The sequence below is a fragment of the Dendrobates tinctorius genome, unplaced genomic scaffold (genome assembly GCF_039654945.1).
Source record: "Dendrobates tinctorius isolate UK_male_01 unplaced genomic scaffold, ASM3965494v1 ptg000181l, whole genome shotgun sequence".
NCBI lineage: Eukaryota > Metazoa > Chordata > Amphibia > Anura > Dendrobatidae > Dendrobates > Dendrobates tinctorius.
This window is the reverse complement of record NW_027361848.1, coordinates 8271518-8290294: the sequence shown is the minus strand read 5'-3', so window position 1 is coordinate 8290294 and position 18777 is coordinate 8271518. Positions and strand designations below refer to the sequence as shown.

Below are 18777 nucleotides of genomic sequence, written 5' to 3'. Positions count from 1 at the left end.
GTTTGTATGCACTTTTTAATTATTTGTATATATCTCCATACAGATTCTGCTTGAAAAAGGCATGTTTGTGCCGAAATGTTGCGGAAGATAATCTGTCTTTCTATTGATTTTTGCCTTTTTGTATGGTGGTGGTATTTGCCTTATTGTTCTACATGGGATAATAAATGTCCAGCCGAAGTTATCAGCTACCTGTACCAGCCAGTTGGGGAGAAACACACACTATTAAAGCCTCCAGCTTGCTGCTGGAAGCTGCCAGATATAGTTTAGTGTTTCTTTAGCTAGATGTGTTGTTTTTTCTCATGTTTCTGTTAGTGTATTCCTGTTTTGACCCTGGCTTGTTTCTGACTATTCTTACGGATCCTGATTTTGTCCTTGACCTACCCTCTTGGCTCTGACCCTGCCTGGTGACCATTCCTACCTCTGGACAGCAGCACTTTCATGGCAGCATTCCACTGGTTCCTATTGTAAAACCAGATCCCTGTATTCCTCACCAACCGTTACACCGATGCCACTAACTTGTGCCAGTCATTACACTGGTTACCCATCCACTTCAGAATTCAGTATAAACTTATCACCCTCTCCCACAAAGAACTCCATGGCTCAGCACGATCCTACATCTCCTCTCCTGTCTCAGTCTACTACCCTACCCGTGCCCTCTGTTCTGCTAATGACCTGAGATTAACATCCTCAATAATCAGTATATCTTATAGATGCGCCTTTTCTGGGGTGGCTTGGGGCAGATTTTTTTAGCCGGGGGGGGCCAAAAACAATGGTCCCTCTCTAGGCTATTAATATCTGCCCTCACTCACTGGCTTTCCCTCTCTGGTGGAGAAAATTGCGCGAGAGCCCACATAATTTTTTTCCGCCATTATAGCCTTAAATTTAACCCCTAGGGTTCCAAATTTTTCCTAACACAAACTACTAAATTGATTAAACACTGACATACAGTGTGTGTGTGTGTGTGTGTGTGTATATATATATATAAATATATATACACACACACCACACACACACACACGTGTCTCAATGACAAGTTTGTGTGTGTGTGTGTGTGTATATATATTCTATGTATATATATCTATTCTTTCGATTCTTTATTAAACATGTCAGTGTGATTTTACTGTACAGCGCACTGAATTGCCGGCTTTTAATAAACGGATCCGTCGAAAAACGGAAGAGAAGGATGAAAAAAACTGATGCGACAGATCCGTTTTTTCCCAGGATCCGCTAGTCGGATCCGTCAAAAAAACGGATCCGTCGCATCAGTTTTTCACAATCTGCGACAGATCTGTCGAGGTGACGGATCCGTCGAGCTGACGGATTGTCACTGACGTAAAAAAACTGATATGTGAAAGCAGCCTTAGGCAGACATTGCACTCCTGCTACTGCTGTTGCTACTGCTGGATCAGGAGTGTTGGTTTAATGTTGGGTAGGCTGATGGTGATGCTGCACCTGGAATAATTGCTTAACAAGCTCCTACATGCTTTCAGAAATACTGTAGCTGCTTTTACCCAGGACATTTAATATTTACATTAATTACAATCAGCTGTGCTCTCTGGGACTTCACCCCCCCATTACATACTGCAATTGTAGAGATTCACTCTCTGGTAGGAATTAAGCATTTGGCCTTAGGCAGTGTTCACACATGCAATACAGTTTTGATCCAAACGTGAAGTTTTTATTGCTTTCCACAGGTTGCACAGCATAAAAAACCCCATAAACATAAATCCTTAGCTTTGCCAAGGTGCTAACTAAACAGAACAGACCCTAGCTACTCATAAAAGGCTGAGCTAGCCTCAGCTCAGTCAATCAAAACAGCTATCATCCATAGCAACCATTGATGCTTGACGTTCTCTGCACACGGCATGTACAGACTCTTCTCAGAGAGGGATTCTGGCCTGTTTCTCCATTCAGCTCCAAGACATATCCAGTCTGGTCAGTTTCCCTGAACTGACTGGTTAAGGAGGACAGATAGTCTGGTTATATGCAGGGCCAACAAGGTAACCAAATAAGCTCCTGTACAGTTAGGATTTAAAGCTAGCCCATCTTGCTTTACTACAGTTGTGGCCAAAAGTATTGACACCCCTGCAATTCTGCCAGATAATACTCAGTTTCTTCCTGAAAATGATTGCAAACACAAATTCTTTGGTATTAGTATCTTCATTTAATTTGTCTTAAATGAAAAAACACAAAAAGAATTGTCCTAAAGCCAAATTGGATATAATTCCACACCAAACATAAAAAAAGAGGGTGGACAAAAGTATTGGCACTGTTCGAAAAATCATGTGATGCTTCTCTAATTTGTGTAATTAACAGCACCTGTAACTTACCTGTGGCACCTAACAGGTGTTGGCAATAACTAAATCACACTTGCAGCCAGTTGACAAGGATTAAATTTGACTCAACCTCTGTCCTGTGTCCTTGTGTGTACCACATTGAGCATGGAGAAAAGAAAGAAGACCAAAGAACTGTCTGAGGACTTGAGAAAACAAATTGTGAGGAAGCATGAGCAATCTCAAGGCTACAAGTCCATCTCCAAAGACCTGAATGTTCCTGTGTCTACCGTGCGCAGTGTCTTCAAGAAGTTTAAAGCCCATGGCACTGTGGCTAACCTCCCTAGATGTGGACGGAAAAGAAAAATTGACAAGAGATTTCAACGCAAGATTGTGCGGATGTTGGATAAAGAACCTCGACTAACATCCAAACAAGTTCAAGCTGCCCTGCAGTCCGAGGATACAGCAGTGTTAACCCTTACTATCTGTCGGCGTCTGAATGAAAAGGGACTGTATGGTAGGAGACCAAGGAAGACCCCACTTCTTACCCCGAGACATAAAAAAGCCAGGCTGGAGTTTGCAAAAATTTACCTGAAAAAGCCTAAAATGTTTTGGAAGAATGTTCTCTGGTCAGATGAGACAAAAGTAGAGCTTTTAGGGCAAAGGCATCAACATAGAGTTTACAGGAGAAAAAAAGAGGCATTCAACGAAAAGAACACAGTCCCTACAGTCAAACATGGAGGAGGTTCCCTGATGTTTTGGGGTTGCTTTGCTGCCTCTAGCACTGGACTGCTTGACCGTGTGCATGGCATTATGAAGTCTGAAGACTACCAACAAATTTTGCAGCATAATGTAGGGCCCAGTGTGAGAAAGCTGGGTCTCCCTCAGAGGTCATGGGTCTTCCAGCAGGACAATGACCCAAAACACACTTCAAAAAGCACTAGAAAATGGTTTGAGAGAAAGCACTGGAGACTTCTAAGGTGGCCAGCAATGAGTCCAGACCTGAATCCCATAGAACACCTGTGGAGAGATCTAAAAATGGCAGTTTGGAGAAGGCACCCTTCAAATATCAGGGACCTGGAGCAGTTTTCCAAAGAAGAATGGTCTAAAATTCCAATAGAGCATTGTAAGAAACTCATTGATGGTTACCGGAAACGGTTGGTCACAGTTATTTTGGCTAAAGGTTGGCAACCAAGTATTAGGCTGAGGGTGCCAATACTTTTGTCTGGCCCATTTTTGGAGTTTTATGTGAAATGATCAATGTTTTGCTTTTTGCTTCATTCACTTTTGTGTTTTTTCATTTCAGACAAATTAAATGAAGATAATAATACCAAAGAATTTGTGTTTGCAATCATTGTCAGGAAGAAACTGAGTATTATCTGACAGAATTGCAGGGGTGTCAATACTTTTGGCCACAACTGTACAACACACACACACACACACACACAAATAAACATTACAGATATACACAAACTGTACATATATATTATGCAAACACATATACTTTACAGAAACACACATAGAAGCATTACATACAAATATACATTACAAATACATGCACTTTTATTCAGCAAAGCTGATTTTACCATGTGGTGGAGGGTGTGAGAGTCTGGAGGTTGTAGATAAGCAGCCATCTGTGGTGTGCACAAGCCAGATCTCCCAACCTACATGGACTATGGACCATTCTCTTTTACATGCGAAGAACAAGTCTGTCTGCAGCATTAGATATCACTAGCACAAAGTTGCTGAATGGCTGGTAACCACTAATTTTTCCTTAAGGTTCCAAAGCCTGATGACACAATGTACTGTTGATACTCCTCCTCTACAGCTGCATTAGCTTGGAATAAGAGATCAACTACAAATATGCATTTTTTTTAAGGAAAACATTACAGTGAGACATAAAAAAGAACTGAATTACATTTTCACTATGGTCCAATTACATACTGTACCTTCAGAAATAGATGTGATGAGATTTTTGGAGAGAGCAAACAGAGTTGCAAAATCTCCAAAACGTCTGGTAACAAAAGTCTTAAGGCAGTAAGGTTTAGAAGCTTGTGTTAATAAAAAAAACAACACAAAAAAAAAAACTTAATTTACAGTAATGTCAAGATCATTGTAAATGATATGGTTCTCAGTCACTAATTTATATATATTGAACGTGGACAGTCTCTAGAGTGTACCTGGCCTTCAGTGACCATATTAAAACATGAAGGTCAATGTACCAAAACTTGAAATGTTCATTCATATAACATAGTGTTGAAAATCACAACACTGAAAAACGATAAAAGTCCATGCAGTTCAACTTATTCCCCTGCCACATTTATCCAGAGAAATGGAATAGAAAAAAATTATCTTCAGTACAGTTCACAAATGCATTGTAATGAATGTTGCACAGACTTTATTCATGCAAATTGAAAGAGAATAAAATTACATTTACATACCCACAGCTATTCCTGGATCAGAATTGGCAGTCTGAACTAATTCTTTGCCCTGGTGGCGTATGACCCAGTTGGGATCAATCTGTGCTGTTCCTTTTGGATCCAGAGGAACCATCTGGAATTTTCCAAAATCTGTTTCGCTGATTCCACTGTTTTCTGGACAGACATCATAGGTATCAGGAATACTGTCATTGTCAAAATCATCTTTGCAGGCATTACCCCGGCCGTCACCTGTAAAATAAAATATCATGTGACATTAATACACTGTATGTCAAAAATAGCTTAACACTTTTCAGTAGAAAAGAAAAAGCAAAATGCATTTGTTTCACATAAAACACTATTCATTTTTTGTCTTGCTGTGAATAGTTTTGGCAGAAATAATGGAAAGAGGTAGATCTCCTAACTTCATTATATTTTGGCATGCTGTAAGGTATGTAATTTAGCAATGAATGGCTTAGGCCTCTTATCCCCGACATAGCTGCCTGCAGTAACATTCCATAATGGATATATAATATGAAGCCCATATTATTGTGGCTTCACTATCAGGATCAAGCTATTGTAAATCACAAAATGAGCTTAAGGCCATATGTCATTGCAGATGAAAAATTTGTATTTTTCTCAAATAAAATCTAATGCAAGTTAAATAATAAGGAGACCTTAAAAGTTAAATATACAAAAAGAAATTGCTTTGAGCCCTAAGATTTGATTTGCTTAGCTACATAGGTCATAGCAGTTAAAAAAGAATCAATCTCTTGTTTGTCAGTAGGCCTTAACAATTAATGCATAGTTATTCAACTGAGCTATTATTAATTATTTATACAGCACCATTGATTTCATGGTGCTGTAAATGAGGAGTTACATACAAAATACAGTTACAGCAAACTAACAATGATAGACTGGTACAGAGGGAAGTGGACATTGCCCTTGCAGGCTTACATTCTACAAGATAATGAGGAAGGAGACAGTAGGTTGGGGGTTGCAGTAGCTCCGGTGGTGTTGATGTGGCAGTGTGGTCATTGGAGGTTGTAAGCTTTCTTGAATAGATTGGTTTTCAGGTTCCGTCAGAAGGATCCAAATGTAGTGGATAATCGGACGTGTTGGGGAGCAGAATTCCAGAGGATGGGGAGAAGTCTTGGAGGTGACTGGAAGAGGAATCAATAAGTGTGAAGGAGAGAAGGAAGTCTTTGAAAGACCGGAGATTACGTGAGAGAAGATAATGGGAGATTAGTTATGTACAGAGGAGAAAGGTTATAAATGGCTTTGTATGTCAGTGTTAGTAGTTTGAGCCTGATACTCTAGGAAATTGGAAGCCAATTAAGGTATTTGAAAAGGTGGAGAAGCAGAGGAGTAGCGAGGAAAGAGATGAACTAGTCAGGCAGCAGACTTGAGGACGGACTGGAGTTATGCAAGAGTGTTAGGTAGGCCATAGAGGAGGATGTTGCAGTAAACGAGGCAGGAGATGATGAGGGCATGCACAAGCATTTTAGTAGAATGAGGGTTGAGGACATTAAGGATTATGGAAATATTTTTGAGCTGGAGGCAACAGTAGGTGTTGAGAGCTTGAATGTGTGGTTTAAAGACAAGGCAAAGTCAAGAGCTACTCTGAAGCAGCGGATCTCTGGCATAGGGGAAAATGTGTGATGTCATTTATTGTGATAGATCAGGTAGGGAAGATACATGAGATAGAGGAAAGGTAATGAGTTCAGATTTGTACACATTATGCTTCAGGAAGAGAAAGGAGCATATGGCTGATAGACTCTCCTGGCTTTTGGACAGCACACAGGTAACATCTGGGCCAGAGAGGAAGATCTGAGTGTCATCAGGGTATAGATGGTACTGGAAGCCATGGGACTATGAGTTGGCCAAGGGTATAGATGGAGAAAGTAGGAGTCTTAGGACAGAGAAAAAAATAGATGAATAGCTCCAGCTGCGTTAAAACACAATTCTTACTTTATTTCTTCTTGATTAAAAGCAAATACATGATAAACAATATTTCTCTCCAATAGGTCTGCCAATACATGTAGGACGGGCTTCACATGAGACAAGCTTTACACGTTTCGATCTATGCGATCTTTATCAAAAGCCATGTCCATTCCTCTGACACAAAGTTCTAAATATGAAAAACTGACCACTAGTGTTGGAGTACTTAATCACATGACAAACACATCTGTGTAATCAGAGAGAACAAACATTAAAAAAATCCTACAGGAATGTTAAAATAAACAGTTTCTTACACCATTTATACCAATGGACATATCTATTATGATTCAATTATAATGAAGCGCTAAATCATTACGTTTGTTTAAACCGTGTGGAAATCTCGTATTTAAACGGTATATCCAGTAAGCTTCTCTAGTGAGAAGTAATCTCCTAGCATCTTCTCCTCGATATGGGATATTAACTATTTCAATGCCATGAACTTCAAAGGGACTAGTGCTCCTAGCATGATAAGTGATGAAATGTTGCGATGCCGCAGATACATTTCTATCTGCGTTTTTAGTACTGGTGATATGGTACAAATGTTCTCTGATGCGAACTTTCAGTTTCCTAGACGTGCATCCTACACATGAAAGCTTACAGAGCCTACAACTGATTTTATAAACCACATTTATGGAATTACAATTTATATAGCTCCTAATTTTATATTTTATTGAATCTTCACCCTCAAAAAAATCCTTAATAATTACAGCATGTGTGCAAGTTTTGCAGCTGTTAGAACCACATTTATAAAAGCCCACACAATTTAACCAATTGTGTGAAGGTTTTTTCTTGTGTAAGAAAAATGTGCTGGGTGATAGCTTATTAGCCAAAGTTGGTGCACGTCTGGAAACTATGTTCATACCCGTTTCAAGCACCTTTTTTAATTTCTTGTCTTCATATAGTAATGGTAAGTATTTATTAATTATATTTTTAATCTGCGCAAACTGAGGACTATACTGGAAACACACATAAGGTTTTATGTTCCATTTTTTGAGATTTTTATTTACATTAGGTTTGATGAGCTCCATGCTCCATTCAGTGAAGACTCGACTTGGTCTTCTCTCGGCTTTGTGCAGTGGATGATTTTGCTAACTCCCCTCTCCCGCTCTCTGACCACAATCTTCTTTCATTCTCTATCAAGAACTGCCAGGCTGCTCAGGTCACCCCCACTGTCCAGACTTATAGAAACATACAGGCCATTAACACCCAGAAACTTATGAAGAACTTACAGTCTTCATTGGCCCCTATCTCCTCCCTCTCATGTCCTGATTCTGCATTGAAGCATTACAATGAAACACTTCAAAGTGCCCTGGATGAATTTGCACCCCTTATAAATAGAACACCACAACGCAGATGGCGACAACCCTGGCACACGGTGCAAACACGTTTCCTGCAGCGGTGCTCCAGGTGCGCCGAACGTCTGTGGAGAAAATCCAATCTACACGAAGATTTCATACATTATAAGTTTATGCTTAGAACATACAACACTGCCCTTCACCTCTCCAAACAAACCTATTTCAACACCCTCATCACCTCACTGTCCAATAACCCGAAACTTCTCTTTGACACTTTTAATTCTCTACTCAATCCAAGAGTACAGGCCCCAACCACGGAGCTCCAAGCTGACGATCTGGCCAATTACTTCAAAGAAAAAATTGACCAGATTCGACAGGAAATTATCTCCCAATCACCTCATGCCATGCACTGTCCTCCCTCCCCCACTGCATCTAGCTCACTCTCTGATTTTGAACCAGTCACAGAAGAAGAAGTAAGCAGGCTCCTTGCATCTTCTCGCCCAAATACTTGCACCAGTGACCCATTTCCGTCACATCTCCTCCAGTCCCTTTCCCCTGCTGTCACCCCTCACCTAACTAAAATATTTAACCTCTCTCTCTCTTCTGGTATTTTTCCCTCCTCATTTAAGCATGCCATCATACATCCACTACTTAAAAAACCATCCCTCGACCAAAACTGTGCCGCTAACTATAGACCTGTCTCTAATCTTCCCTTCATCTCTAAACTCCTGGAACGCCTGGTCCACTCCCGTCTTATCCGCTATCTCTCAGAAAACTCTGTTCTCGACCCTCTCCAATCCGGTTTCCGCTCTTTACACTCCACTGAAACTGCCCTCACTAAAGTCTCTAATGATCTGCTAACAGCTAAATCAAATGGTCATTACTCCATGCTAATTCTCTTGGATCTCTCTGCAGCATTCGACACTGTGGATCATCAGCTCCTCCTCACTATGCTCCGTTCTATTGGCCTCAAGGACACCGTTCTCTCCTGGTTCTCCTCCTATCTCTCCGACCGCTCCTTTACTGTATCTTTTGCCGGTTCCTCCTCCTCTCACCTTCCCCTTACTGTTGGGGTCCCCCAAGGATCGGTTCTAGGCCCCCTCCTCTTCTCCTTGTACACTGCCCCTATTAGTCAAACAATCAGTAGATTTGGTTTCCAGTACCATCTCTATGCTGATGACACCCAATTATACGCTTCTTCTCCTGACATCACGCCAGCCTTTCTAGAAAACAGCGGCGATTGTCTAAACGCTGTGTCTAATATCATGTCCTCACTATATCTGAAACTGAACCTGTCAAAGACTGAACTCCTGGTGTTTCCTCCCTCTACTAATGTACCTATACCCGACATTGCTATTTCTGTGGGTGGTTCCACTATTACTCCCCAGCAACAGGCCCGCTGTCTTGGGGTCATACTTGATTCCGAGCTTCCTTTGCCCCCCACATTTGATCACTGGCTCGCTCTTGTCATCTGCACCTCAAAAACATTTCTAGAATTCGACCTTTTCTTACTTTTGACTCTGCAAAAACTCTTACTGTTTCTCTTATTCATTCTCGTCTCGACTATTGTAACTCTCTTCTAACCGGTCTCCCTCTTACCAAACTCTCCCTTCTCCAATCTGTCTTGAATGCTGCAGCCAGGATCATATTCCTCACCAATCGTTACACCGATGCCTCTACCTTGTGCCAGTCATTACACTGGCTACCCATCCACTCCAGAATTCAGTATAAACTTATTACCCTCACCCACAAAGCCCTCCATGGCTCAGCACCACCCTACATCTCCTCCCTTGTTTCAGTATACCACCCTACGCGCGCCCTCCGTTCTGCTGATGACCTGAGGTTAGCATCCTCAATAGTCAGAACCTCCCACTCCCGTCTCCAAGACTTTACACGTGCCGCGCCAATTCTTTGGAATGCACTTCCCAGGTCAATACGATTAGTCCCCAATCCCCACAATTTTAAGCGTGCCCTGAAAACGCATTTATTCAGACTGGCCTATCGCCTCAACACATTAACCTAATCTATCCCTGTGTGGCACAGCCAAAAGTTTTACCATAACCAGATTTCCTGCATCATGTTCCCACATGCTTTATGCATCCATTAGCCCTCTGTGTCCGTACTGTCACACACCTAACATTATGGCTGGTCCATACAATCAGGGCAACTGTTTTTTTTTCAATCAATCAAATTTATTATCGCCAAGTACATATTACATATATACAAGGAATTCTTTGTGGCAAAGAGGCAACATAATATATAACAACAGATACAACAAGTAACATCTAACAAGACAGATACAGTATATAGTCTACACATGACGATTTAATTGTTGAACAGAGAGTGGATAGAAGCTGTTCATATGGCGGTTGGTGCTGCATTTGGGGACTCTGAAGCGACGTCCTGAAGGGAGTAGTTGGAATGAGGAGTGTCCCGGGTGAGAGGGATCGGATGAAATTTTCAATGCGTGGGATCGAATACTCTTATCATAAAGATCCTGGATTTTAGGCAGGGGGGAGCCTATAATTCTCTCTGCTGTTCTGAAAGTCCTTTGTAAGCGGAGTTTGTCATGCGCAGTGGCTCCCCCATACCAGACTATCAGAGAGGAACAAATCACAGATCTGATGACAGCATTAAAGAATAAGATCAGCAGATTCTTAGACAAACCATATCTTTTCAGTTGACGCAGGAAGAACATCCTCTGTTGTGCTTTTCTTATAACAGCATCCACGTTTTTCCCCCATTTAAGATCATGAGAGATGATAACACCAAGGAATTTGGTCTCTGTGACCCTAAAAACCACTTCGTCATGGATGTAGATTGGAAGTATCTCATGTTGATCTTTCCTAAAATCCACAACCATCTCAGCAGTTTTTTTAGTGTTGAGTACAAGATTATTGGCTTTACACCAGTCACATATTCTTTCCACCTCACTCCGATACAAGTCTTCAGCATTTCCCCTGATGAGACCAATCAGTGTCATATCATCGGCAAATTTCAAGATTTTTACTGAGTCTGCTGAAGAGATGCAATCATTCGTATAGAGAGAAAACAGTAACGGGGACAAAACACACCCCTGAGGTGCCCCGATGTTTGTGACCAAGGTGTCCGAAGTGAATGGTCCAACTTTTACACTCTGTATCCTGGCTGTCAGGAAGTTATAAATCCACAAGCATAAGTTGAGAGGGACTCCAAGAGCTACCATTTTCTTATTAAGTAAATTCGGATCAATGGTATTGAACGCTGAGCTAAAGTCCATGAAAAGAATCCGGACATATGAGTGCCGTTCATCTGTATGATCCAAAATGTACTTCAGTGCCAGATTGACAGTGTCGTTTGCCGAACGATTCTCCTTATAGGCAAACTGAAGCGGGTCCCATAGCTTCTGCGTGAATTTTATCAGGTGGGACATCATAATTCTTTCGAAGACTTTCATAGCTACAGATGTGAGTGCTACTGGTCTATAGTCGTTCAACTCAGAGGATCCCACTTTCTTGGGGACAGGGATAATTGTGGAATTTTTCCAACACTGAGGTACAACGCACTCTTTCAGTGACACATTGTATATATTTGTCAGTATAGGGGCAAGCTGGGTAGCACATACTTTCAGACACATTGGAGATACACCATCAGGGCCAGGTGCCTTTTTGACCTTAAGTCCCTTCAGGATGCATATCACCTCTGCCTCGGAGATCACTACTTGGGTGTTGCACAATGAATGATCTTTATATGAACAGACTGAGGAGCTTAGAGATGAATAGCCACTGTGTGTAGAGCTTGCCTCAAATCTGCAGTAGAATTCATTTAACTCTGCTGCCAGACTTAATAATAATAATAATAATAAATTTTATTTTTATAGCGCCGACATATTCCGCAGCACTTTACATTTCAGAGGGGATTTGTACAGACAATAGACATTACAGCATAACAATAATCACATACAGTAGATTATAACAAATACCAAGAGGAGTGAGGGCCCTGCTCGCAAGCTTACAGTCTATGAAGAAAGAGGTAGACACGAAAGGTGGGTGGTAACAGTTGCCCTGATTGTATGGACCAGCCATAATGTTAAGTGTGTAACAGTACAGACACAGAGGGCTAATGGATGCATAAAGCATGTGGGAACATGATGCTGGGAACCTGGTTATGGTAAAACTTTTGGCTCTGCCACACAGGGATAGGTTAGGTTAATGTGTTGAGGCGATAGGCCAGTCTGAATAAATGCGTTTTCAGGACACGCTTAAAATTGTGGGGATTGGGGACTAATCGTATTGACCTGGGAAGTGCATTCCAAAGAATTGGCGCAGCACGTGTAAAGTCTTGGAGACGGGAGTGGGAGGTTCTGTCTATTGAGGATACTAACCTCAGGTCATCAGCAGAACGGAGGGCGCGGGTAGGGTGGTATACTGAAACAAGGGAGGAGATGTAGGGTGGTGCTGAGCCATGGAGGGCTTTGTGGGTGAGGGTAATAAGTTTATACTGAATTCTGGAGTGGATGGGTAGCCAGTGTAATGACTGGCACAAGGTAGAGGCATCGGTGTAACGATTGGTGAGGAATATGATCCTGGCTGCAGCATTCAAGACAGATTGGAGAGGGGAGAGTTTGGTAAGAGGGAGACCGATTAGAAGAGAGTTACAATAGTCGAGACGAGAATGAATAAGAGAAACAGTAAGAGTTTTTGCAGAGTCAAAAGTAAGAAAAGGTCGAATTCTAGAAATGTTTTTGAGGTGCAGATGACAAGAGCGAGCCAGTGATCGAATGTGGGGGGCAAAGGAAAGCTCGGAATCAAGTATGACCCCAAGACAGCGGGCATGTTGCTGGGGAGTAATAGTGGAACCACACACGGAAATGGCAATGTCGGGTGTAGGTACATTAGTAGCGGGAGGAAACACAAGGAGTTCAGTCTTTGACAGGTTCAGTTTCAGATATAGTGAGGACATGATATTAGACACAGCGTTTAGACAATCACCAGTGTTTTCTAGAAAGGCTGGCGTGATGTCAGGAGAAGAAGCGTATAATTGGGTGTCATCAGCATAGAGATGGTACTGGAAACCAAATCTACTGATTGTTTGACCAATAGGGGCAGTGTACAAGGAGAAGAGGAGGGGGCCTAGAACCGATCCTTGAGGAACCCCAACAGTAAGGGGAAGGTGAGAGGAGGAGGAACCGGCAAAAGAAACAGTAAAGGAGCGGTCGGAGAGATAGGAGGAGAACCAGGAGAGAAGGGTGTCCTTGAGGCCAATGGAATGGAGCATAGTGAGGAGGAGCTGATGATCCACAGTGTCGAATGCTGCAGAGAGATCCAAGAGAATTAGCATGGAGTAATGACCATTTGATTTAGCTGTTAGCAGATCATTAGAGACTTTAGTGAGGGCAGTTTCAGTGGAGTGTAAAGAGCGGAAACCGGATTGGAGAGGGTCGAGAACAGAGTTTTCTGAGAGATAGCGCATAAGACGGGAGTGGACCAGGCGTTCCAGGAGTTTAGAGATGAAGGGAAGATTAGAGACAGGTCTATAGTTAGCGGCACAGTTTTGGTCGAGGGATGGTTTTTTAAGTAGTGGATGTATGATGGCATGCTTAAATGAGGAGGGAAAAATACCAGAAGAGAGAGAGAGGTTAAATATTTTAGTTAGGTGAGGGGTGACAGCAGGGGAAAGGGACTGGAGGAGATGTGACGGAAATGGGTCACTGGTGCAAGTAGTTGGGCGAGAAGATGCAAGGAGCCTGCTTACTTCTTCTTCTGTGACTGGTTCAAAATCAGAGAGTGAGTTAGATGCAGTGGGGGAGGGAGGACAGTGTATGGTATGAGAGGATTTGGAGATAATTTCCTGTCGGATCTGGTCAATTTTTTCTTTGAAGTAATTGGCCAGATCGTCAGCTCGGAGCTCCGTGGTTGGGGCCTGTACTCTTGGATTGAGTAGAGAATGAAAAGTGTCAAAGAGACGTTTCGGGTTATTGGACAGTGAGATGATGAGGGTGTTGAAATAGGTTTGTTTGGAGAGGTGAAGGGCAGTGTTGTATGTTCTAAGCATAAACTTAAAATGGATGAAATCTTCTTGTAGATTGGATTTTCTCCACAGACGTTCGGCGCACCTGGAGCACCGCTGCAGGAAACGTGTTTGCACCGTGTGCCAGGGTTGTCACCGTCTGCATTGTGGTGTTCTATTTATAGGGGGTGCAAATTCATCCAGGGCACTTTGAAGTGTTTCATTGTAATGCTTCAATGCAGAATCAGGACATGAGAGGGAGGAGATAGGGGCCAATGAAGACTGCAAGTTCTTCAGAAGTTTCTGGGTGTTAATGGCCTGTATGTTTCTATAAGTCTGGACAGTGGGGGTGACCTGAGCAGCCTGGCAGTTCTTTATAGAGAATGAAAGAAGATTGTGGTCAGAGAGCGGGAGAGGGGAGTTTGCAAAATCATCCACTGCACAAAGCCGAGAGAAGACCAAGTCGAGGGAGTTTCCGTCTTCATGCGTTGGAGAATTAGTAAGCTGCGAAAGGCCAAATGAGGAGGTTAGAGATAAAAGGTGAGTAGCAGATGGGGAGAGGGGAAGAGCAATGGGGATGTTGAAATCTCCCATGATGAGGGTAGGGATGTCACAGGAGAGAAAATGTGGAAGCCAAGTGGCAAAATGATCCAGGAACTGATGGGAGGGGCCGGGAGGACGATACACCACCGCCACTCGCATGGAGAAGGGGGTGTAGAGTCTGACGGCATGGACCTCAAAAGAAGGGAAGACTTCTGCTGGGGTTCACTATAGTGGGGTGGCTTTTATAATTGGTGACCTCTCTTAATCCTCTCCATGCAGATCTAGTATCTTTTGATGAGAACCTTTCCTCCAGAATCTTTGCATACTCGTGTTTGGCTAACTTGATCTCTTTAGATAGCGAGTTCCTAAGTTTCTTGAATTCAGTAATATCGCCTGCTTTATAAGCCTCCTCTTTTCTCTTACGGATCAACCTGACTTTATTTGTAAACCACGGCTTGTTGTTTCCCCGAAAGTGGACAGATTTGGATGGAATAAACGTGTCTTCACAAAAACGGATATATGAGGACACTGCATCAACCCATTCATCCAGACCCGAGCATGTTTCCTGGAATACCTCCCAGTCCGTGCATTCAAAGCATGCTTGCAGTTGCAATTTTGCCTCCTCAGACCATGTCTTCTTTGTATAAACTGTAGGTTTGGATGTTTTCAACCTTTGCCTGTAGGCTGGAATTAAATGAATTAGACAATGATCTGAAAAGCCCACTGCTGCTCTCCTCACTGCCCTGTAGGCCCCTTTTAAGACAGTATAGCAGTGATCAAGCGTATTGTTCTCTCTCGTGAAGCAGTTTATATGTTGAGTAAATTTGGGGAGATCCAGGTTGAGTTTTCCTTTGTTAAAGTCCCCCATTACGATCACAAATGCTTCAGGAGATCCTTTCTCCCATTCTGATATTTTGCAAGCTAATTCACCAATAGCAGCTTTAACAGATGCTTGAGGGGGAATATATACTGCAACCAGAACCATAGATGAAAACTCTCTTGGAGCGTAAAATGGTCTACAATTGAGTGCAAGGTACTCTAGATCTGGAGAGCAACCTTTTCCCAGTATGTTAACATCACAGCACCAGCTAGTTTTGATGTAGAGACATACCCCACCCCCCCTTTGTTTACCTGAAGCTACACAATCACGGTCAGCTCTGTAGATAACAAAACCAGGTAGATCCAGACTACAATCAGGGATGGTGTCATTCAACCAGGTCTCAGTAAAACAAAGAGCAGCTGAATTGGCCATATCAGATCTCATGTTACAAAGTAAGTTCAGTTCCTCCATTTTGTTAGATAAGGAACGGACATTAGCCAAGTGGAGTGAAGGAAGAGCTGTTCTGAACCCTCTCCTCCGAAGGCGTGCCAGGACTCCTCCTCTCCTACCTCTCTTGCAGTACACCTCCACAGGTTTCACAGAAGTAATGGATTTTATGTACTCAATTGTTGAATTAGCAATCATGCTCCAAGAAGGGGAGTCCATGAGAAATTGCGGATGATTCCAGAATAATAAATCGTCCCTACGACCCACCTTTCGTGTCTACCTCTTTCCTCATAGACTGTAAGCTTGCGAGCAGGGCCCTCTTTCCTCTTGGTATTTGTTATAATCTACTGTATGTGATTATTGTTATGCTGTAATGTCTATTGTCTGTACAAATCCCCTCTGAAATGTAAAGTGCTGCGGAATATGTCGGCGCTATAAAAATAAAATTTATTATTATTATTATTACTTCTACTCCGCTCAGACTAGGTCAGAATGTATGGAGCGGTTTCAAGATTTAGTCGAACAAGAATTGCTTGCATTGTATAAGGAGTCTAAATTTAATCACAAAAAAAGGAATTTTTGGAAAGAGCAATTTGTAGCATTAAGAGAGTTACAGAATATGCCAGATTTAATAATAAAAATGTGGGATAAGGGTGGAGTGGTAGTTGTATTGGATTCCACCGATTATCATGACAGCATGATGCAATTATTATCTGACCATACTGTCTATGAGAAACTAACTCACAATCCTCTATATGATTTCAGGGACAAAAGTGTTATGGTAATTAAGGATGGTTTGGGCTTGGGAGTTCTGACTACTCAGCAGGCAAAGTTCCTGGAAGTCAAGAATCCTGTTTTGCCCATCATTCATGGTGTCCCTAAAATTCATAAGAAGGATGGAATACCTTTTTCGGGCATAGGATCTGCGAACGAGCATTTATGCCAATGGGTTGATTCACTTTTGCAACCACTTGTAAAAAAATCTCCAGGATATATAAGAGATTCAAAGCAAGTTCTGGAGATTTTTTCAGAAAAAACATGGCTATCCACATATACTTGGGTATGCTGTGACGTAGTATCCCTTTATACGTGTATTCCTCATAAGCTGGCCATTCAAGCATTAAGTTTTTATTTGAAAAAATTTAGTGATTACACTGTAGATCTGATAGATTTTATTCTTCAAGTGGTGAACTTTTTATTATCCCATAATTTCTTTGCATTCAATGGATAGTATTATCTACAAAAAATGGGCATGGCCACGGGGGCGAAATTTTCGCCCTCTTTGACAAATTTGGTGATGTCTTTTTGGGAGTTACAATTTATATTTTCTGCTTCCAATTCTTTCTTGGAGTATTTGATCTGGTATGGCAGATACATTGATGATACCCTTATTATTTGGGGTGGAGATGCATCTGCCATACCAGATTTTGTGAAATATTTGAACACTAATGAATACAACATTAGGTTCACATGTAAACATGATGCTAACAAAATTTCATTTTTGGACTTGGAATTGGTTGGTATTCCAAACCAATTCATCCGGTCCAACACTCACCATAAACCACTTAGTGGGAATACGGTTCTTCCTGCTACAAGCAGTCATAGTAAACACACGATAAAATCCATCCAGGTGGGGGAATATACCAGAATAAAACGGAATTGTAGTCATGTGTCTGATCTTGACAGAGAATTTAAGCAGGTGTCAGAAAAATTAAAAAAGCGCAAATACCCGGAGTGGACACTGAATAGAGCCCAAAATCTAGTCCATAATAAAAACGCATGGAGCTCATCAAACCTAATGTAAATAAAAATCTCAAAAAATGGAACATAAAACCTTATGTGTGTTTCCAGTATAGTCCTCTGTTTGCGCAGATTAAAAATATAATTAATAAATATTTACCATTACTATATGAAGACAAGAAATTAAAAAAGGTGCTTGAAACAGGTGTGAACATAGTTTCCAGACGGGCACCAACTTTGGCTAATAAGCTATCACCCAGCACATTTTTCTTACACAAGAAAAAACCTTCACACAATTGATTAAATTGTGTGGGCTTTTATAAATGTGGTTCTAACAGCTGCAAAACTTGCACACATGCTGTAATTATTAAGGATTTTTTTGAGGGTGAAGATTCAATAAAATATAAAATTAGGAGCTATATAAATTGTAATTCCATAAATGTGGTTTATAAAATCAGTTGTAGGCTCTGTAAGCTTTCATATGTTGGATGCACGTCTAGAAAACTGAAAGTTCGCATCAGAGAACATTTGTACGATATCACCAGTACTAAAAACGCAGATAGAAATGTATCCGCGGCATCGCAACATTTCATCACTTATCATGCTAGGAGCACTAGTCCCTTTGAAGTTCATGGCATTGAAATAGTTAATATCCCATATCGAGGAGGAGATACTAGGAGATTACTTCTCACTAGAGAAGCTTACTGGATATACCGTTTAAATACGAGATTTCCACACGGTTTAAACAAACGTAATGATTTAGCGCTTCATTATAATTGAATCATAATAGATATGTCCATTGGTATAAATGGTGTAAGAAACTGTTTATTTTAACATTCCTGTGGGATTTTTTAATGTTTGTTCTCTCTGATTACACAGATGTGTTTGTCATGTGATTAAGTACTCCAACACTAGTGGTCAGTTTTTCTTATTTAGAACTTCGTGTCAGAGGAATGGACATGGCTTTTGATAAAGATCGCATAGATCGAAACGCGTAAAGCTTGTCTCATGTGAAGCCCGTCCTACATGTATTGGCAGACCTATTGGAGAGAAATATTGTTTGTCATGTATTTGCTTTTAATCAAGAAGAAATAAAGCAAGAATTGTGTTTTAACGCAGCTGGAGCTATTCATCTATTTTTTCTTCATGGATCCCACGTCTGTCAGGACGAAGTTCCGAGGTTTCTGCGGTGGTTGCTGGTGAGCTGGCTATATCTTGTATTTCTCTTGCAGTCTTAGGACAGAGCCTTGAGG

At 41.5% G+C, this 18777-nt stretch overlaps 1 protein-coding gene across 1 annotated transcript in view; it reads right to left on the bottom strand.

Annotated features, from left to right (window-relative positions):
• THBS2 (thrombospondin 2) overlaps nucleotides 1-18777 on the bottom strand; it is a 1059287-nt gene that overhangs the window by 224445 nt on the left and 816065 nt on the right. Inside the window, exon 18 of the mRNA XM_073551862.1 lies at nucleotides 4715-4942. Coding sequence (XP_073407963.1) covers nucleotides 4715-4942 — 228 coding nt within the window. The remainder of the gene's footprint in view (nucleotides 1-4714; nucleotides 4943-18777) is intronic.